This window comes from Neltuma alba, unplaced genomic scaffold, assembly GCF_004799145.2.
Source record: "Neltuma alba isolate B1F8T4 unplaced genomic scaffold, ASM479914v2 tig00012377_pilon, whole genome shotgun sequence".
NCBI lineage: Eukaryota > Viridiplantae > Streptophyta > Magnoliopsida > Fabales > Fabaceae > Neltuma > Neltuma alba.
In genome coordinates, this window is record NW_021636875.1 from 108,828 (window position 1) to 130,261 (window position 21,434).

Here is a 21,434-nt window from a genome sequence, read left to right on the forward strand (position 1 = left end):
GACTTTGTGTTAATTAAATTTCTTCCTTGAAGGTTGAAACCTTATGATAATTCTTCCTATTTATATTTATTTCTGGTGGCTGTAAATGACTAGTAAAAGTTGGCGTGGAGGGGGGGAAGGTAAAAGTGAAGAAGTGACATGAATTTGATTATTTATAAGCGTGAAGCATGAGGGTGATTGGTTTTGTTTCTCTCAGTCTAGAAAGAAGCTCATGATCTGGTGACAGAGAGAACCAGTGACCCACATTGCTCATTAGGTCTCTTGTTGATTGAATAACTCTCTCGCCACGCACCCTTACTGGAGCGTGCTCCATACTTGATATTGTCATTCACCAATTTTATTTCTTATTCCTTGCTCTCTCTCATCTTGTATTGATTTCAAGTTGTCTTCATTTTTTTTGACTTCCCTCTATCTCTTATCTGTTTTCCTTCAATCTAATACATAGTTTTAGATTAGAGAGTTTCTCGTGAAAATTTTTTTCACAGCTCTGCGTATGCAAAAGAAGCCAACGGGGGGATAATAAAATCAGAAACAGAGAGACACAGAGAGAGAGAGAGAGAGGGAGAGGGAGATACAGCCTTAAAAGCTCGCTTTTACTACTGAGCTACAAAAGTGAACCTCCTCCATCTGTTTGTTGTTTTGTGCCTTAGGTTCTCCCCCACCATTTTCTCTTTTGCCTTTCAAGTATACAGGTCATTGATTGTGTGTTTGCTGGATTCTGATCCTTCTCCCATCTTCTTTCCTTTGATTTTTTTGGGTCTAATCTTTCTGGCTAAAGCAAATTCTTGGAGAAATTGATGTCTGGGTTGTATAATCAAATTTCCTCACCTGCTCCTGTAAGGGCCAATTCACCAAGTATAAACGTGAGAAGCAATTTTGATGTTGAAAGGTAGGGGTCGATTGTTCTGATATGTGTGTGTGTGTGTGTACAAAATAAAACTTGCGATTTCTTTCAATGATCCGCGAGTGCATATATGATAATTATGGTGTTTCATAGCTAAATCGAAAACATAGCCTTAGTTTCTTATTTGCTTTTCTTCTAGTCAGTACTTAGCGGAGCTGTTGGCAGAACATCAGAAGCTTGCACCTTTCATGGAAGTCCTTCCTCTATGCAGCCGACTCCTGAATCAAGGTGGGTTTGTTTCATCAATTCAAGGATTCTATTTGTGTTTTGAATTCCATGCTCTTCTTTTAGTGTTTCTATTGATTGATATCACCTCTCATTTGATTTGAAGAAGGCTCAATTATCAACTCAATTTTCAGTTTCCTTGGACTAGTTTCTCTAGTTATTCTTCTCTTGGGGATTATTGTCTTCTTCAAAGTGCGGTGTTATGTCCATTTTTGAAGCTGAAACATGATAATTTACTTCATCTAAAATTCCTTGCAGGCTCGTACCGACACTAATATATTGCTAAATCAAAGATAACTTCTATAGGTCGTCAATTCAGGAAAAAGAAGCATCGTAGATTGAGTTTGGATATAATTCGATGAACAAATAATGCCTGTACATCTGTGTTTCTTTTAAAATACGTACATGATAGCTCCAAATTTATTGGACCAAAAACAAAAAAAGGCTCTAAATTTGATTGAGGGTAGCCACAATCTGCTCATAGTACATCATCCTCTCTTTGGAAAAAAAATAATTAGACTGCTTCTTTGGATTAGAATGGCAATGGAGCCTTTAGAAAGAATTTTTACAACTTACATCAGGAAAAGAATTCATTTACGTTATTAATGTTTTGCATTCATATAAAAGCTCTAACATTCAATATTCCTTCAATCAGAGATTTTAAGAGTTTCTGGCAAGAACGGATTGATGCTGAACCAAGGGTTTAGTGACTTCGACAGAATGCAGTTTGGGAGTCCAAGCCTTATGGCTTCACCAGATATAACACCAAACCTCACTGGCTGGAACAGCCTCTCACATGAGGTCTGCATTTCATCCTATGATGATCACTGTACCACTCAACCCTCTCCAGTTCCTACAATCTCCTTAAGTTGAAAATAAATTATAAAATTAGGATTAATATAATCTTTGATCCTTCAAGTTTGTCCTCATTTTGGTTTTGGTCTATCAAGTTTTAAATCATAGGTTTCGGTTCCTCAAGGGGCAAAATAGTTCAAGTTTTTATTAGATTATAAGGACTAATGTTATAAACGAAAAGAAACTTGAGGAACAAAACCTATAGTTTTAAAATTTGAGGGATCAAAACCAAAATGAAGGCAAACTTGAGATACCAAAGTTTGTATTAACCCATAAAATTATTTATGTATTGTTTATTTGTTTATATGAGTCCGATTGTCAGCACTTCCCTTCTGCCAGTTGAGCGTCTTGTTTTTGGGGTGACAAAGCTGCTTTTCTCTTTCGAGCTATTTATTTTTAAGTAATACTACTTTCGATCCTAATTATAAGACTTCGTTTATAGTCTACAAACAAGGTCTTATAAATAGGACTGGAGGTAGTATATTCTAGTTTGCTTGGTGTTTCATAACTCTCAGTAGCTGTTTCTTGATTCATTTTTATCAAGTATACTAGTGCTTCTCTTCTATTGCACTCTTTATCTTTCATCTTTCACCTGTTTGTCCTTTTGTCTCCCTTGACTGTTCTTCAGTTTAGCTTGTTTCATTTACTAAAGGACTAAGTTAATCATACATCAGAGATTTGCTGGAGCACAGGGATTGAACGTGGATTGGCAAACAACACCAATTGTTCCCAGTTCTCCCATTGTGAAGAGGATAATGCGCTTGGATATTCCTAAGGAGACCTATCCGAATGTAATATATGTAGATCCTTTAAATGCAGTTTACTTTGTTCATACCTCAACCTTCTGTTTTGCATCTCCTGTTTTGTAAACACATTTTCCATCAACTTAAAGTCACTAAATCCAGTTGATTATCAGTTCAATTTTGTTGGTCGTCTTCTTGGCCCCCGAGGTAATTCACTGAAGCGGGTGGAGGCTACCACAGGTTGCCGTGTATTTATCAGAGGGAAAGGCTCAATAAAAGACCCAGATAAGGTATTCTCTCTTTCAATGCCATGAAACCATTTTAGTTCTTTTGTGAATTTCTGCCCTAGTTTTTGAAGGTTCCATCCACAGCCGATGTTGTTTTGTAACTGTTATACCTTTCTCTTCCTTTTAATTCCCAAGGAGGAGTTATTAAGGGGAAGGCCAGGCTATGAGCATCTGAATGATCCTCTGCACATTTTGATTGAGGCTGAACTGTCTGCCAATATTGTTGATATTAGGCTGAGGCAAGCACAAGAAATCATAGAAGAGCTGCTTAAACCTGTGGTATCTTTCTCTAACTCTTCGCAAAGTTCATGATTTACTCCTTAAAAGACACTTTACACAGGCTATCTTAATCACATTCTTCCATGACAACCGCCCCATTCTGTATCATCTGAGTACCGAGTAACTTTGTATAACATTTACTTAGTTGTGACCATGCACTGGAAAGCAGGCACACGATGGTATTTTGGTGGTTTCTTTAAGTTAGAAGAATGTCAGATTTCGTGCATTAATTCTCCCAACTCGTCTGCTGATTTCTGCTGCATCTTTACTATTCTGGTCTTGTTTCTGAATACCGCTTATGACAACTAATCCACTATTTGTTAGGGATTACGTTAACAATATTTATGGACTCCATTCAAAGTTTAGCATGAGTTGAATTGATTCATTGAGACTATGCTTGTCCTAACAACTCATAAGTTTATGCTGCTAAATGAAAACCCGTGAATAATTGCATTATAATATTTAATACATCCCCTTACAAGAAGCATTAAAGAGAAAAGATTCTTTCCTTCCAAGGCAAATGTTCTATTATACACACTGACCAATGGCGAAAATTATCAATAACCCGGGTTTGCATTGAATTTTTGATGAAATTTCTCTTTTCATATGCAGGATGAGTCACAAGACTTTTATAAGAGGCAACAGTTAAGAGAGCTTGCAATGATTAATTCCAACTTCAGGGAAGAGAGCCCTCAACTGAGTGGTAGTGTCTCTCCCTTCACTTCCAATGAAATAAAAAGGGCCAAAACTGATCAATAGTGGTTTTTTTCGCTGAGAATCACTGTCAGCCAGCTATGTTTTCTCCTGTATCTAAGTTCTGTATAGCTGCATGAGAGGAAGACCTTGCAGAAACGATCGTGTTGAGGAGATACATATTTATTGTCACAGTCAACTGCATAAGTGGGCTTGAAAAAAATGGTACAATTGTTATCATACTATGTAGAAATATGGGTTTGCTGGGATGTTATGAACAGTCTAGTAAGCTAGCTAATCGTATTGTTATATAAACTGTTTATTGATTATTGATTGTATTAAAATGGAGAAGTGTTTGTCGGATGTCTACTTTACTGAGCACAATAACAGAGCACTTTGGTGATCACGGCCACTTCTGTGAGACAAAAGTATAATTAGCCAGAGGTGCACCAAGATTAACAAACTCTTTTTGACGCAAAAGAGCATATCTTAAGGATAATGTCTATGTATGGTAGGGCCCATGAAGCGAAGGCAAGATGTGGATGTTATTGTCTTTAACTTTAGTGAGCCCAGATTATCCTCTTTTGCTTTGACTTGTTAATGATTGTCTTTGTAAAGTGGGGTTATTCTAGATTTCTAGTGTCCATCATGGGCCATTTATGTCTTCATCAGCTTCTCCATCCCTATCTAAGCCAAACCCCTTTTTACCATTCACAGTGGTGGTAGAGTTTCAAAGCTGAATGGATCTGTTGCTTTCATTGATATTTTGCACGGAATCTTCACACTTCCGGCTTCTTGTTTTTATTATATATGTATATATTGCATTCTTAATAAGTGATTGAATTCGTCCTTAATTGATTGGGAATTCGGCATCTAATTGTGGTATATGCTGTTTTGGCCAAAAAGAAAAACAGAATGGTAAATGCTCCATGTTTTTTTAAACTTTTATAATCTATCTGCTAACTGGTCAATTTCGTGCATTAATTATTTATACGAATTTAGAACCCCCCTTCCAAAAAAAAGAAAAAAAATTAGAAAAAATTACAATGAGGTCCCAAGTAAGGAAAACAATTGAAAAACAAGTCCTAGAGGTTGTCGTTCTCACTGTAGGACTTGTCATTACAGGCTGCTCAGGTTGTTATTGAGACTTTTTAGTGATTATTTTTCTTGTGTGGAACTTGAATGTAATTCTCCCAAAAAATTATACATGTGATGGGGGAACTGGTTGGCAAAAAAAAAAAAAAAGATATGTGGGAGCCAGGAGTCTCGGTTAAAAACTCAGAATCCTTTGGTGATTCTGTTAAATGACGAGTAAAATAGTATACAACAAAAAGTTTAAATTTATTTTATTTCATACTTGTTAGTTTTTTAAAATAGTTTTTATAGCAGTACATACATTAAAAATTTCATTAAATAGTAATTTTAGTCAATACATATTATTAGTAAGAATATTTTAAAGAAGACAAGACATATTTATTGTTAATAACTAACTTAACTAATTTTTTTAGTTTTCTCAAATTAGTCAACAGAATTTTATAATAAGGACCAGATGCAGAATTTAACAAAAGTGTTAAAATTACACTTTTTTGGTACTCCTCCGGTCCTTAATATAGGACCCAATTTTTGAGTTGGTTTTGGTCCTAAATATAAGACCCATTTCTCATATTTATTAATTTCTCTAAATACCCCTATGGATCCAACCATAATCAAATAGAAGAGGGAGATATTAAGAAAGATGATTATGGTGTTTTAGGAAAAATATGTCATTTTCTTATAATTAACTAACTTACCTAACTTTCTTAATCTAATCAAATTAGTTAAATGGGTCTTATATTAAGAACCAGAGGAGTATATTAAATTATACGCTGTGAAAAAAGGTGTTATTGTCTAATCATATTTTATAGGATAATTTTGGCCGCCATAGCTTAGAGGAGTTAGCCTCTGTTCATGGTGGAAAAGATTCTCGTCTCAAAAAATAACACACACACACACACACACACACACACACACACACATATAGATATATGATTTACCTTTTTTTTTTTTTAAAAATCTTGATGCATAAAATGTATTTTTCAATTTAATCAAGTTAAATTATTATCGATAAAAGATTCAGTACTTAATATAAAAGCTAGTTGACTAATTTAAGTAGATTAAAATTTTTTTAGAATTTAGTTACTTATAATAAATATGTGTTATCTTTTTTAGAATATTCTTGCTAATCATATGTATTAGTTAAAATTATCATTTAGTGGAATTTTTAACATGTACAACTACTATAAGGACTTTTTTTATTAAAAAAAGAGAAATAAAGTGAATTTATATTTTATATTTAAGACTAAATTAAAAATCAAGGTAACTTTTATATTAAGAATAGGAGTTAGTGTTGTCATTTTTAAATGGAATAATTGTTTTTAACAAAGATTATAAATTGGGAAGAAAGAGTCATAAAGGGTGGTGCATAACTGGACTTGGACTCGGGCATCTTAAAGCCCAGCTACCGATAGGGGCTCTCAGAGATCAACTTCTAGCCATCGCTTATTCTCATTTCCTGGTTTCCTCCCAATTTAGCAATTCGATTTTTATCCGGGCGAGCAGAGGTTTGCAATCGGAATTCGGAACGAGGAGGGGATGGGAAAGCAACCGGTGAAGTTGAAGGCCGTGATCTATACCCTATCGCCTTTCCAACAGAAGGTGATGACTGGGCTTTGGAAGGATTTACCTACCAAAATTCACCACAAGATCTCCGAGAATTGGATCAGCGCCACTCTCTTGCTAGGTCCTCTCGTTGGCACCTACTCGTGAGTCTATTCTTTTCCTCGATTCCTCTTTTCGTCTCTGTTGATTGCATGTAATTGTCGATTTGCCTATTGATTTTTATTGGTGATGTGGATTTGATTTGATGTAATCGGGGTAATTATGGGTTTCCTTCTCCGAAACTGTGCTTGTCGGGATTGTGGAACCCTGTTGTTTAGAACTGGTACGATTTATTCGGCTTATGCCCACGTTGTTTCAAGAAGGGCTAGAGAACCAAGATATTAAGAATAATGGGGGTCCAGAATGGCAGAGTCTGTTGATTATGGTTTCTTTAAGTATTTTCACAGAAGTGGCAAGTTATATTTGTCATTGCCGTATTATGACTTTATTAGTTAATAGCATCTTAATTGTAAGACATCCTCTTGGTCTAGTGTCAGTGGTGGCAGTTTGGTCTTAAGCACTTGGTATAAGAGAAGAAAGTCTGGTCCATCTACCAGTCAGCATCATGTGTTATAACTCCTTTGCTGTAGTCCTTCCGACCTTACATCTGATAGAATACCTAACTTAATAGGCAAATATTGTTTGTCACGTGGACTTGGAACGGAGTCCATTGAAAAGTCTGTAGTATTACCAGATTTTTCTAATCTATGTGTTCACAATCAAGTGCTTCTCACTTCTCCCAAATTCCCCATAAATTTTGAATATTAATCGTCTATTCCTGATCTTGTTGCATTACTGACACTGTTTGAATCTGATAGACTTTTGAAGAGGTCAGTGGGGTCTTGTGTCAGCTTGGTTTTGTCTTTTTTATTCCGTGTTAATCAAGTTTCATATTTAATCCCAAAAGAGAAAAAAAAATTCACTCATTACGAAGTGGACCTAGCAAGCTTACGTTGGCCTTTCTTTGAGCAAATGGTGCATTAATTCATATATTTTGGTGATGGCAGTTGCAGGTGGCAGTTAAGGCACTTCTCTTTTAAGTTTTAATGATTCTACTTGGGGATATTATGACTAATAATAGTTACATTTATTTCTAGTTGTTGTTTGGTGTAATATGCGGATCAAATTAATGCGAAAATTTTGAAGTTTAAATGACCTTACCAGTGTGAATATAATTCATCTCTCAATGGAATGGATGTAGGTATGTTCAGCACTACCAGGAGAAAGAGAAGTTGGCTCACAGGTATTGAGATCAAGCGCGACAGCATGAATTTATTTGGATAATCATTTATTGTGGTGAAAAGACATTTGCCCAATTTTTGTTCAGCCGGCGAATAATATGATATGAGTTGATTGTTGTCTGCATTTTGATGCAATATCAATTTTATGACTTTGAGCTCTTTTTAGCTTTGACAGACCTTACCAACTAGTGAGATTGGTGACACGGGGGCCTTTTAAGTAATACTTCCTTCTTCTTTTTTTCACATGCTTAAGTAATACTGCCTCCGGTTCTAATTATAAGATCTCATTTCAATCATTTGTAGTCCACAAGCGAGATCTTATAATTAGAACTGAGGGTAGTATTTTTAAATCTTATCAATCCGTAATAAATATGGAATATCTGGGTGGTGATTATTGGGCTTGGGCCCTCACTTGGACCAAAAAAAAGAATTTGGTGGTGACTGGTGAGTGGTGAAGCCCTTTTTTTAAGCCTTGCTCCCTTCGGTTCATTCTCGGCTGAAGATTATGGCCAGGCATGAATCTCGTTTATCTTAAAAGTTTGGTTCGAGGTCGATGATTTTTTTTTTTTTGGGGGGGGGGGGGGGTGGAGACAAGGAGAAATTTGTTTTGGCCGAGCTGTGTTGCGAACGAAGGTATTTTGGCCGCAAGAATGGTGTATTTTTGGGAAAAATCATTTTACACCTACCTTGACCCCTTTTTTTAATTTTAATTTGGTAACTGTGTTTTTTTTCCTTTTAATTAAATACTTAAATTTTATTCCGTAAGCACCAGTAGCTCATGTAGCGACTAATGATGCTAACATAAATTAAATTCATGCATAAATTAGGTTGGCGAAATTGCTGGGCCTGTAAAAGTAGCACTTTACAGGAGACTTGCTAGGCAATTAAAACTGCTTCAGGGGCATCGATCTGAACTAGTGTGTGTAAATGCAGGAGTTCGCTGCCATGCAACTATGGAAGATAGCTCATAACCGTGTAAACCATATTTCTAAGCACTTCGACTAACATCAACTACGTGAACTTAAAGTGTAATAGGTGACCCTAAGAAATCTGTACAAAAGCATACATGGTCATTGCTCTATGGGTTTATTTTACAACGGGTTGACCTAAGGAATATGAATAAATGAAAACAGGGTAATAAGGGGTCATTGTTCAGCACACATGGTCAATATACTTTCATATTTTACGCCCCATGAATGCTGGTCGGCTCTACCTTGGCCTGATGGTTGGCTCTACTCCACTAACAAGTTCGCTACCAGTACCAGACGTATCTCCCGATATAAAAGGAGTTTTGCTAACACAGGATGAAGACCGTGAACTGAATAATTTCCCAGAATCACTGGATATATATTCAGGTATCTTGGCATTGGACTCGGGCATCATGGACCACAAGTTTTCGAGCTCTCGAACAACTTCTGCCATTTTAGGTCGTGCATCTGGCTCATCTTGGCTACACTTGAGAGCCAGGGTCAGGAACTTCTCCAGGTGCTCTGAAGGATAGGGCCCCATCCGTCTATCCATCACCGAGAATACTTCACCAGATTGGTATGCAACAGTAATCTGGAAATGGTGATTAACATCAAGCACTTATTACACTCGTATCTTGAACATATTAAACGATCAAGAAACACTGCTGTCACATATAAATAAATTTAGTTTGATCAAATATTTACTTTTCTGGGGGAAAAAAAAACCTAGGGTAAAAGTGAGCACTAGCAATATCACCCAAAAAAATGTGAAGACTGACAAGATGATTGTTGGATACCACCACTGTAACAGAATCAATACCATGTCTTAAAAAAAAAAGGAAATGGAGCAGATATAATTGCTAAAGCTCAATTGGCAAAAATGTCCAGGTCGGATTTGACTCGCATGCATAAGGATAAAGAACGAGAGCGATATAGCAAAAGGGGAAAACTAGATGTTCTATCAGGCAAATGCGTTAAATCTTTTGGAGTTAAACTTCCTTTTTGCCCCGACAATGCATAAATTTTACCCCAACTTGACCCAATCACACATTGTGGGAAAGAAATTAAGTCCAGGTGTGAGATATACCTCTCTAACAAGGTTTTTGCCATGTGAGATTGGCGGTTTCCCTGTCAAAAGTTCCAGAAGTACAACACCAAAACTATAAACATCACTCTTGTCAGTCAACTTATGAGTTAAAAAGTACTCTGGATCAAGGTACCCCTGTAAAATTAAAGCAGCGAAGAGATGGTCAGTCACTGAGTAACATTAACCTCGCTCATATGAAACGTGCTGGAATAATTCGTGGGAAGTAAGGATACGGCTGCTGCACATGCAATTTTAGAAATAATTCGTGGGAAGTAAGGATACGGCTGCTGCACATGCAATTTTAGCCAAATTACAATGACGATCTTACCGGGGTTCCCTTTACCACTGTAGATACATGGCCAGGGACAATTCCTTCAGTATCTGGAACTGGAGCAAGCCGTGAAAGTCCAAAATCAGCAACTTTTGCATTGAGCCTGGAGTCCAATAATATGTTGCTGGCCTTGACGTCTCGGTGGAATACTGGAGGATCAGCTTCCGTATGTAGATACAGGATGCCCTTGGCTGATCCTAGTGCAATCCTCAATCTCATGCCAAAACTCAGAGGTTCTTTCGAGTAAGCTGTCGTAAAAATGAAATACATAAGCAGAATCTCTTTGCACATCAAATATCAAATATTGGAACAAAATTGGGTGGGAAAACTTAATAGTTTCCGTTGTTTCATATCGTAGTTATCAGTAAAAGGCAATCAAGTATAAACATTAAGAAGACAAGGAAGCATACTGCAAATTTAGATAGTGAGAACAAGAGATATACCAGAAAGATGATCCCTTAGCGTGCCATTTGGCATGAATTCATAAACCAGCATCTGCAAGTATAAGCAGCAATTTGAAATGAGGAAAAAAAAAATCCGAAACAGCCAAAGAAAGATGAAAAGAAGATTTCTATGAGCACGTGAGTCATACAGTCAGATAGGACATTAATACAAGAACTACCAATGACGAAATTAACAATACCAATATCAGTGCAGAATTTAATAAAAATAAAATCTAGATATAATCAATTTCCACAAATTCAAAACAAAACGTACCTGTTCACCTCCTTCATCACAGTATCCGACCAAAGTCACAAGGTTGCGATGATGTAACCTTGATAGTAATTGTATTTCTGTTAGGAACTCCCTCTCACCTTGCAGTGATCCCACCCGTGCGCGTTTTATTGCTACCGCAGTGCCATCGGTGAGAATACCTCTATATACTTTCCCATAGCCCCCTTGGCCAGCTTGACTGGAGTCACTAAAATTGTTAGTAGCCGAAGCCATTTCTTCAAAAGTGAAGCTCCGCACACCCTCAATTTTTATTGATGTTCTAGAAACTGTGAATAAACAGAAGCCAATGTCAAGACTTGAAAGATATTGTCAACTCATAGTTCTCGATTATTTTGTCAAGTACAAGGTAGAAAAAGAGTAAATATGGTTTATTCTTAGTCTTTATGAAATTGGATGCTCCTGCTTCACGTTGAACGACAATTAAAGGGAAAAAAAATTAAATATGGCTTCGATAAAATAAAAACTTGCATTAAGTCATTAACGCCAGCGCTTATCATTGTGACCTGGCAATTTGGACAAGTCAAAGAGCAATATAGTAAATATAATACGCTAGCTTGTTTGAGAGAGGTACTCACGTTGTCGCTTTGATGAAAGTGCCCCCCGGTAGTCTCTGATCCGCGCCCTCATGATAAGAAGAGTCACAATTGTAGATAACGTAACTGCACCGGCAATTGTTCCTAAGATAATGCCAGCCAGTGCACCCTTGCTTATCCCCGCACTTGTAGCGGGGCCAAACGTCACTGCGACAACGATGAGGAGTACGAGAATTATCATATAATTAATTCATACATGGATGAATACAGGAGATATTATGCAACAACGGTTTTATTGATGGGCTCAAGTGACGTTAAATATCCAATTTAAGGGGAAGCACTGTTTGAAGTTACTCTGACCCCAAAAAAATACAGCATAATTTTTAACATGGGATATCAATCATAGGGTTCTCCAGAAATTGTCACAGCAAAGTTATTACATGTCTTTCATAGTATTCATTCAAGCATTAGAACGAGAAAAATTTAAATATGCTTCGACAATAATCAAAGAGATGCCACTAGTCAAGCCAAAATGTCAACCAAGGCTGACTTTACCCAGCTACAGAGCAACATATAACAACTAGCAAGGGAGTTAAGCAAACACTTGCGAGCATCGGTTAAGTCAGAGAAAGCCAAATTGCTTCAAGGAAGCTAGGGAATAAATTGCTCCGCATGAGCGGAAAACATTATTCGATCAATTAAATCAATACTCCTCAAGTTCTTAATATAAGACCCATTTAACTAATTTGATTAGATTAAGAAAGTTAGGTAAGTTAGTTAATTATAAGAAATGTGACATATTTTTCCTAAAATACTATAATCATTTTTTTTAATAGCCCCTCTTCCTCTTCTATTTGATTATGGTTGAGGGAGTATCCATAAAGGTAATTTAGAGAAAATTAATAAATATGAGAAATGGGTCTTATATTTAGGACCAAAACCAACTTAACAATTGGATCATATATTAAGGGCCGGATGAGTATATATTAGACTTTTTTTTTTGCCATCAATATATACTAGACATTAACATCAATTTTTCAACCCGCTAAAAAAGTTTCGATCGCATTTTCATAGTCAATATGATGACGTATGCATTAAATCCAAAAACCAAGCATTCTGGCATATCATAAGTAGTTTCTGAGACTCACTATCCTTGTACGGACCCAGAAGAGTGAAGTTGAGCAATTCATAAGGTCCGAAAAAATCGTGGTCTGGAATAACCCATCCTGCGAACATGCTATAAAGACGAAAAACCTCGCTTTCATTGAAAGTCTGGGAGCTTTTGCCATCAGTGGAGTCCGGAAAAAGCTTCAAGTACATTTGCAGTCGAAGTGCTTGCCATTCTGGGGTGCCAATATCAACCTGGTGATTCATTAAACTATAATTGGATGCCAGGAAGTTCTCAAACTCTGTCTGATACGGATTAAAATCGCAAAATCCGGGACTTCGCAAGCGATAGCCAATGAGCAATGGCGCTGCACAAAAACACTTTTTGGAATATTCAAAAGGAGGAGGGCATGCTTGAGGGGGACAGTCAACACTGGAGTCTGTTAGACTCAAGCTGTTTGTGTCATTAGCACTTGCACAGAGCTGAGCTAGAGTGTTATTGGAACAAAGAGGATTTCCATCAAGCCTGAAAATCATCAAGGTTCATATAGTCACATAATTAAGTTATACTGGATGCAATGTATGATTAATTTGATGTGGAATAAGTTTCAACCTTTTTGTAAAAGAATACAACTCTTTACAAAATCTGTAACAATGAGAGTGAAGACAGAATTCTCCATTACCCAGATTTTGGTCCCAAGAGCAAAGCAACTTAAGCATCATACCTGAGTGTGACGTTAGCAGGAAGATCAATAGCGCCTGATATGCTTGAAAGATTATTATTTTGAAAATCCCTACAATATCCAAGATCACAGAACCATGCTCAGTAAATCGCGAGTACCAAAGTCCGTATGTGAGGAAGATTTGGGAACTATCGTATAAGATCTTACAAACGCAATTCATGCATTCCATTTGAAGTCCGGTTCTGCCAAATGGCGGAAGGAACACTGCCATTCAGTGAATTGTTTGAAAGTGACCTGACATGGGAAATCATAGGTGATAAAATAACGATCTATTATCCTGTGACTGAGATAATCAGCAATATCAAAAAACAATAACTTCTCAGCCGAGAAATCCAACAATACTCAATTTGTAAGTATGATAGGGTGGTAAAGAGTTTATTGCATTTCGCTCGTAGCATGAAGAAGAAGAAGAACGAGCAAGACAGAAGATAACTTACAATAGTTGAAGCCTAGGGAGACCAGAAAAGTAGGATGGAATAGTTCCAGTTAGCTTGTTGTTTGACAAATCACTGCACAATTCCTCAGGGTCAAACATAAGAAGTATAGGATATCAAGGTATCATATTTGCCAGAACTTAAAATACTAGTAGACTAATCACACTTGGAATCCAAATAATTGAATGCCTAATCAGTTCATTGGAATGATAGAAATCCTTACATGGTGGTGACTTTATCAGAAAGCTTACTAGAAGGAATGGATTCATTCAATTGATTGGAACTGAGGTTTCTGAAATTTAAACAGAGTAGTCAGTAGAAGAAATCATCCTGTAGTGAACTATCATTAAAATATGTAAATTTAAACACTCACAGTCAAAAGTAATTTCTCTCAAAGAAATTTAATGATTCATCAGTTATAAACTGAGTGGAGGGAAAATTAGTTCAACTCACAGATAAAGAAGGCCTCGTATCCCGCTGAAATCAGGGATTGGTCCTTGCAAGTTGCAGTTCCCAAGGGTCCTGGAAGAAACAATAAAGTATATTAATGGCCAACCTGTCAACCTCAACATTTAACCTTTCCAATTAAGACTTCCTTTTTGCGATGAAAGGACAAAATATAAGAGGCAAGGAGAAGATGAAAAGGAAGAGGAGACATCCTCCAGATTATCGACCTTAGCAACTCCGTGTTTGAGTTTGGCATTACTCATATAGGTGATCAACCAATTTGTCTTGCACCTTCATGTGGTTTTCAGAAACATTTTTACAATTATACTGTTTTGCCTTTTGCCCTTATGTTCTCCTCTTCCTCCCACCCTCGCCCTCTTTTTGGCCTAACACTTTCTCTTTTGAATAATTTATCACTTTTACATGGAATAGTACTAGAAATGACAGAGGTCTTGACGTCAATTATTATACTTAGGAACCTATTGATAGACAACGGGTTACAAAAATGTACTTACAACTTCAACAACTTATCAATGTTGCCATAAGAATCTGGAATGGCACTCCCGCCAAAATCATTGTTATCAAGCTGGCTGTGGGAACAAGATTGAAGAAATAATTTAATTGATGCGATCAGTCAACAATTAACATTTATTAAATTAGCCAGTAATAGAAAAATTATCAGAATTTTTTATACTAACAAAGATAGCAAACTTCATGAATTAGTGTATCATAATTACAATATTGAATCTTTGGCAGGGAACCCACTTCTCTGGTTTCTACTACTAAACACTAGTTAATTCTCTTCTCAATTTTTCTAATATTTCTACGCTCAAAACATATCACGATTTTGCCACATAACTGAACACACTAATTCACATCTAGCGTTTAACTACAATAAGTGTATCTAAGCAATAACGATTCAAAATTAGATAAATATGAGTTATCTAAAATCTGTTTAATCAAAAATCCAAATTACAAGAAGGTTTCAAGTTAAATTAAATTGCTAATCGATTTAAACGCCAGGTAAAGAGAAGGAAAATGTGACCAGCTTCATAAAGACAAGGAGCGAAGGTTGCAGTGTCGCAAACTGTTTTTACACACATTAGACAAGAAACCATACATTATGCGTATATTTGGAATCCGGGACAGCTCGTGCGGAAGATCTCCTGATAACTTGTTATGGTCAAGAAGGCTGCAGATCCAAAGATAAATCTTGTGAAAAAGATAAAGAAATGACAATTGAGGATTAAACAAAAGCCCAGAAAAATATGTTAATGCGGCTTACAGGTGAATAAGGCTTGACAAGCGGGAAAACTCTCGAGGGATTTGTCCAGTAAATAAGTTATTGCTCATGTGACTGCTCCATTTTGAGAGGGCAGGGTGAGATAAAGCATTAATTTTCTTGCCTTTTCTTTGTTTTTTTTTAATAAAAATAACAAAGGCGAAGGGATTCAAAAACAAAACTCAGACAAAATTCAAAACTGGTCATTCTTAAACTTTATTTTCATAATAAAGAACGCACAAGTGCTGTATCTTGTTTAGGTTTGCAAACGATGTAGGAATTGGTCCTGTTATATAGTTCTGATCAATTTGCATTCTGTTCAGATTTGGAAGATAACCAAGCTCTTCGGGCAGCCGACCTATTAAGCTGTTTCCATTCAGAAGCCTACAAAATAGTAAATTTAATATGAGAAGCCAAGTAGTTATGATATAACCTAGGTGGTAAAATCCCTGTAACTTTATAATTATGCCAACAATTCAATTATTTTCCCTCCATGAACCAGTATTAGAATTTAATTTGCTTAAAATACGCATAACTTCTGACGTAAGAAAATAACTTGTTGTTTAACATTATGTTGGCGCATAACATGCTGCTCAAAAGGGAAGGCTCAACTCACAAGAGTTGCAAACTTTTGATGTTGCCAATTTCCTTTGGTATACTCCCACTTATATGGTTCCACATAAAGTCCCTTTCAAGAATCGAAAGAAAAGCATGTATCAGGGGGAGCAGGAAGTCATAAGCCACCGAAGGGCCATAATATCTAAATAGTAAAAGCGGCATCTAGGAAGTTAAAATTGACAATCCTTCACATACGCAAAGGGAGTGCATTCTGGACATCAATGAAAACGCTGTCTTACAATATTTCCAGATAAGATAGGTTTCCAATCTCTGGTGCCAAATTTCCAAACAAGTTCAAATTCAGTAGTCGCCTGCATACAGACAAAGAAAACATAATAAATAAAGGAGCAGCAACAAAAGGATGATTCGAAAACAAATGTGCGAAAATGATAATTAAAGATCTTTCTGAAGGTCAGTTATCTTGAACGGAAGCCGGAAACTGAGTTGCTTTTAGTTTGCTAATGCTCAGAATTAAATAATGTTGGTACAATAGATAAAAATTAATTGATAAGTAAGAATGGTCGACGGTCAAACGAAAAAATGGTTCTCCATGATGTCCAAATTCATCAATATATGTTGAAAAAAATCCCAAAGCTGCCAGCTTTAGTGGATTTATTATCTATATTCAGCATTTCTGGTGTATAGATTATTGAGAAGGCTTTTTCCCATAGCACCAACTGTCAGCGCCCAAATCCGGATAGGGTTCGGGAGTCAATTATGTCATTATGTGTGGAGAAGGTGTTAGGCACCCCACAATACCCGTTCAAGAGAATGGTTCTCTTAAGTCAATTATTCAAAATTAATATGACTTTTTTAATTAGATTTTAATTACCTTAAAAAAAAAGATAGAAACAAAAAAAAATTATTTGCAAAATGGAAAAAATATATTATTTATAAGGTTGGACTTAACCTAGGACAAAAACCTAGGGCCTATGTACCCTTTAGAGAAATCAAAGCCCACGTAGTTTTAGAGTAGAAATGCGTGTCATTTGGTTGATATCTTTTAAAAAAATATTCATTTGATTATTTAAAAAGGATTTTTTGTGGGTTGTCATTTTTTAATTTATGAAAACGTTTTTGTATTTTTGTTGAAAATATTTAATTTTTTTAGAAAAATTTTGGATTACACTTCCTGCGGAGATTCCCATAATATCACACAGAAGAATAATCATTCAAACACAAGAACGTTCTGAAAACCTCACACGGCTCTAGAAAACATTTTATTTTGAAATATTTTATTTTTGAGAAAAAAGTTTAAGGTAGCACTTCCTGTAGAGACTCTTATAATCCCACACGAAAGAGCAATCGTTCAAACCTATAGAGGTTCTAAAAACCTCACATGACTTTAGAAAATATTTTTATTTATTAATTTTGATGAACATATTTTTCTTAGTTCAATTAGTAAAACAATGTTTATATCGAAGTTTAAGAAAAATAGATGGAAGCAAGAAATGATCAACACACATTGCCCATAAACTGAGAATCTCTATATTCACAATAAAACAAGAAAGAGATGGCAAGAAGTATATGTGCATGGAAATAATGTGCACAGAACCAGAGAGGCAGCACGTACATTTGAAAGTTAAAGGGAAAATCAAACAATTAAGACAAGATAAATCATGTGTTATTAGAAGAAAATAAGAATAGGTGGAAACATGTCTCCTTAAGGCTTGTTGCACGAAAAGAATGAAGAACAGGACTTTTTATTCTTGCCTCTCTTCTGCTCTAGAATTCCCCTCCTTCCCTTCCTCCAACCTTACTCTCCTATAGACTATACCTAGGGTTTTCCAATTTTTTTCTAATTTTCGTTTTTTAATTTGTCTCGATTATGTCTCATAATGTAACTTCCTATTTAAGCATCAAATTATTATCAAATTGTGATTTTTTATTTTAATTTTCGTTTTTTTTAAATTTTCACAATTATGACCCCAAAATATGCTTCTAAATTGAAGAGCCAATCAACTTAAATGAGAGATTTTTATTTTTATTTTCTGATTTTTTTTCTTTAATGTGTTCACCTCAGATTTCTCAAATTAGAGACCAATCAACATTTAATTTCAATCTTTTTCTTTATTACCATTTATTTTGAGAAAGATGCTCTTGTTTTGTTTTATTTTTTTAGCAGATTTTCAAACTTGATTTCTAAGAAGGAATCAAGGAGGATATCAATATTTTATTTTATTTTTCTTTTAATTTCATTTACATTTAATATTTTTTGTGGGGGCCGGACAAAATTGGGTGTTCACACCAACTATTGTGAATCTATTTGCGCCTTAACAGACAAGAGGGATACAGGAAATGAAGGAATAAAATCATACAATTCTTTAACATGTAAATGATTATCAGCCACTGTACTATTGCAATGAACCCCTCTCCATCGAGATCTACATGGGTCTCCACTATTCCAGCTGTTCAGATTTCCATTAGGATCAATAAGACGCCCTTTGATGGTTTTCAACGCGTCAACTGCAAATCAATGCAAATGAAGTCACCGTACCATCAGTATAACTAATACACATTGGTTGAATTTTGCAATGATCGTCTTTTCATCGCTTAACACGTAGTAGTTATTTTTGCCAATACATCACTTTTACGGGGAACAAACAGTAAATAAATATGTTTTTCTAGGAATTCTTACATCAGAATCAATAATAACTCGGATAAGCGATGAAAACCAAACATGATGTCAGCATTGGATATTGCGGTTAAGGACAAAACTAGATATTCTGGATGTAATTGTGCTGAAGCTGCAAAGCATAATTCAATAACAAGCTAACGATTGCCTGTCAAAATTATTATAGCACCTTCTCTTGATTTATTGGAGGAAAGAATGAAAATAATATCAGCCGATTTTGCTAGTAACTTTACTGACTGATGTTTTACGCCATAACAATGCTCAGAAAAACCCAAGAAATTTGGCGGATTCATTTTGTAATACGCAAGATCCACCGCTTCTAGAAAAGACGACCCATGGAAAACAAGATAGGAGGAGGAACAAATACCTTCAGCGGGGTCAGTGACAGAATTCTGCGCTGTAGCCAGAAGCAACCAGCAACAGAACCATAAGCTGAATACAGCTTCGTGCTTCCAGACTTTCGAAAGATGCATCCCGATAACTAGAAGTCGCCGGACTTCTATTGCATTTCTGAAGAACCAAGTAAGCAGGGCAGGGGTACGTTAAATGCGGTGATGACAGCCAAGCAGTTATGAACATTGAAGAGGCGTGGATAGCGATACAGAGGAGATGAACGCCTCAATATCACAATCAAATCAATAACCACTAACCAGTAAAATGAGGAGCATATCCTCTCATCATCGGTTTTCTCCTCATGCCTCATCATCTCTGAGTCTCATCCATCCAATAAATCTGATAACTACTGTCATTGGCCGCTTGGCCGAGTGGTATGACAGCTACCACCACCGGCCGCTTGGCTGAGTGGTATGACTAAGTGGTATGACAGCTACTGCCACTGGCTGCTTGGCCGAGTGGTACAACAGCTACCGCCAGTGTGTGTGGGTGGGTGCATGTGTTGCGGGTTGGAACCCGCCCCTTGTAACTCCAAAAAAAAAAAATCTGACAGCTAAAAAAGAGACACATCATGAGACTTTTAAAATCGCATCTAAACTGTCCATCTTCTTATTATGCAAAACATATAATAAAACTTCTAATAAAATTTGAAACTATATAAATCTAAAAACATCTTAACAAATTAAACATACAAAATTATGATCCAAAAAAAAAACACGCATACAAAAAATTTTATAATAGGTGCAACAAAATGAAAAAATTTCTAAATAGAGATAAGTTTGAGTCTAAAAAAGATACCCTCCCGGTCATTAATATAAAACCTATTTAACTAATTTGATTAGATTAAAGAAGTTAGGTAAATTAGTTAATTATAAAAAATATGATATATTTTTTTTAAAATACCAGAATCATCTTCCTTAATATCCTCTCTATCTCTTTACTTGATTATAGTTGAGGAAGTATTCATAAGAGTAATTTAAAAAAAATTGACAAATATAAGAAATAGTCAAATAAATATTATATTTAAGACTAAAATTAACTCAATAATTAGGTCTTATATTAATGATCGGAAGGGTACTATCTATTGTTCAAAAAGAGGGGGGGAGAGAGAGAGAGAGTTATTTTTGCCTTAGCCCTGTTGGAATGAAGACCAAGCCACCGAAACCAAAGTCGAGGATGGGAAAATGAGAATTTTCCCGCCAAGCTAAAATTAAGAAGGTGTAGAGCTGAAAATTTGTGGGCAGGATCACAACACTTGGATGGTGAAGATTTATTTTTCATAGCTTGGTGTTGTGGTGCATTGTAAGCTCTTAGATCACCTGAATGGACAAGATTTAGAGATGACGAGGAATGAGGAGAAAACCGATAATGAGAGGATCTGCTCCCATTAAAATAGAGTTCAGATAGTTCAACGAAAAATTTCGGTGGCAAACTTCGGGTGAAACGTGAATGAATGAATCATAATAGTAGTAGTATAGTTCTTTTAATTTTTTAAGTCTTCCGGGTGAAGAAAAAGGTGCCAAAACCTATACGGGTCCCTCTTTACCTGAAATATTCTAGAAAAAATTACAACAAAGTCTCATCTAAGAAAATTAAATACAAAAAAATCTCCTAAAATCATCAAATTATTCTAAAGTTTCAAGAGACTTTATTGCAAGAAAATTCATTTATTTAATTATCGAATTGCCTCTATTTTTTTTTAAAGTTTATACTAACAATTGAAAAAACAGTCGTTAGCAACTTAAGGTGTAAAGATTGAAAACTATTACTGCAGGTATTGACAACTTATACATTACATTTTGTGATGTGTGGAGAAAATAATTTGATGATTTTAAGGGACTTTTTATATTTAATTTCCTTAAATGGAATCTTATTGTAATTTTCCTAATATTCTAATTGGCCAAGTGGACCCAAGTGTGGTTATACTTTTTTGGTTAAATATTATTGGGTTTAACTATTTAAAAGTAGTTTTGCTTTCCCATCCAATAACACTAATCACCTCCCTTAAATCTCTCTTAAATTTGAGATTACCGGTTCCATCCTTTGTGAATACGATAAATAAGTTTTTTTGTATTAGGTAAAAAGAAGAGGGGAAAAAAAGAGCATTTTGAAGTGTGTCTGTACATATCGTACATGAGCTCCCCTTAAATATTGATTGAGTGGCCATTACGAGCATTTGTCTGGTGGCACTTAAAAA

General features: G+C 35.7%; 3 protein-coding genes and 1 long non-coding RNA gene across 9 annotated transcripts; 3 read left to right on the top strand and 1 right to left on the bottom strand.

Annotated features, from left to right (window-relative positions):
- Window positions 1-230: 230 nt before the first annotated feature.
- Window positions 231-4,392, top strand: LOC114726419 (KH domain-containing protein At3g08620). 6 transcript variants are annotated; one of them, XM_028913007.1, is made up of 8 exons: window positions 231-256; window positions 486-889; window positions 1,044-1,132; window positions 1,785-1,930; window positions 2,659-2,775; window positions 2,901-3,017; window positions 3,150-3,293; window positions 3,906-4,392. In XM_028913007.1, the coding sequence occupies exons 2-8, from the start codon at window positions 798-800 to the stop codon at window positions 4,050-4,052; spliced, it is 852 nt and encodes a 283-aa protein (XP_028768840.1). In that variant the 5' UTR covers window positions 231-256; window positions 486-797; the 3' UTR covers window positions 4,053-4,392. The 6 variants fall into 6 exon arrangements, with proteins under 6 accessions (XP_028768840.1, XP_028768843.1, XP_028768842.1 ...); XM_028913009.1 differs by lacking the exon at window positions 231-256 and having other exon boundaries at window positions 288-650; window positions 779-889; XM_028913008.1 differs by lacking the exon at window positions 231-256 and adding an exon at window positions 305-381.
- A 2,096-nt stretch (window positions 4,393-6,488) lies between these two features.
- Window positions 6,489-8,162, top strand: LOC114726389 (cytochrome b-c1 complex subunit 8). Its single transcript, XM_028912972.1, has 2 exons — window positions 6,489-6,787; window positions 7,885-8,162. The coding sequence occupies exons 1-2, from the start codon at window positions 6,618-6,620 to the stop codon at window positions 7,931-7,933; spliced, it is 219 nt and encodes a 72-aa protein (XP_028768805.1). The 5' UTR covers window positions 6,489-6,617; the 3' UTR covers window positions 7,934-8,162.
- Window positions 8,163-8,511: 349 nt separating this feature from the next.
- On the top strand, window positions 8,512-9,003 carry LOC114726390 (uncharacterized). Its single transcript, XR_003738503.1, has 2 exons — window positions 8,512-8,557; window positions 8,858-9,003. It is a non-coding gene; the product is annotated as an uncharacterized LOC114726390 (long non-coding RNA).
- On the bottom strand, window positions 8,927-19,560 carry LOC114726383 (probable LRR receptor-like serine/threonine-protein kinase At1g06840). Its single transcript, XM_028912962.1, has 20 exons — window positions 19,212-19,560; window positions 18,528-18,675; window positions 16,449-16,520; window positions 16,208-16,279; window positions 15,832-15,975; window positions 15,595-15,666; window positions 15,430-15,501; window positions 14,825-14,899; window positions 14,316-14,384; window positions 14,086-14,154; window positions 13,866-13,937; window positions 13,576-13,662; window positions 13,411-13,479; window positions 12,727-13,211; window positions 11,621-11,785; window positions 11,028-11,311; window positions 10,754-10,805; window positions 10,308-10,558; window positions 9,980-10,114; window positions 8,927-9,484 (listed from the first exon to the last, which is right to left on the bottom strand). The coding sequence occupies exons 1-20, from the start codon at window positions 19,315-19,317 to the stop codon at window positions 9,134-9,136; spliced, it is 2,850 nt and encodes a 949-aa protein (XP_028768795.1). The 5' UTR covers window positions 19,318-19,560; the 3' UTR covers window positions 8,927-9,133.
- Between the last annotated feature and the right edge of the window lie 1,874 nt (window positions 19,561-21,434).

Excerpts from the sequence above, each read along its gene's own strand:
- LOC114726419 (XM_028913007.1), top strand. The coding sequence starts at position 798 with ATGTCTGGGTTGTATAATCAAATTTCCTCACCTGCTCCTGTAAGGGCC. Across the intron at positions 2,776-2,900 it reads CTAAGGAGACCTATCCGAAT|TTCAATTTTGTTGGTCGTCT; the intron begins GTAATATATGTA and ends GTTGATTATCAG. Across the intron at positions 3,294-3,905 it reads AAGAGCTGCTTAAACCTGTG|GATGAGTCACAAGACTTTTA; the intron begins GTATCTTTCTCT and ends TTTCATATGCAG.
- LOC114726389 (XM_028912972.1), top strand. The coding sequence starts at position 6,618 with ATGGGAAAGCAACCGGTGAAGTTGAAGGCCGTGATCTATACCCTATCG. Across the intron at positions 6,788-7,884 it reads CCTCTCGTTGGCACCTACTC|GTATGTTCAGCACTACCAGG; the intron begins GTGAGTCTATTC and ends GAATGGATGTAG.
- LOC114726383 (XM_028912962.1), bottom strand. The coding sequence starts at position 19,317 with ATGCATCTTTCGAAAGTCTGGAAGCACGAAGCTGTATTCAGCTTATGG. Across the intron at positions 14,155-14,315 it reads ATACGAGGCCTTCTTTATCT|AAACCTCAGTTCCAATCAAT; the intron begins GTGAGTTGAACT and ends TTTAAATTTCAG. Across the intron at positions 13,480-13,575 it reads GGAATGCATGAATTGCGTTT|GGATTTTCAAAATAATAATC; the intron begins GTAAGATCTTAT and ends TGGATATTGTAG.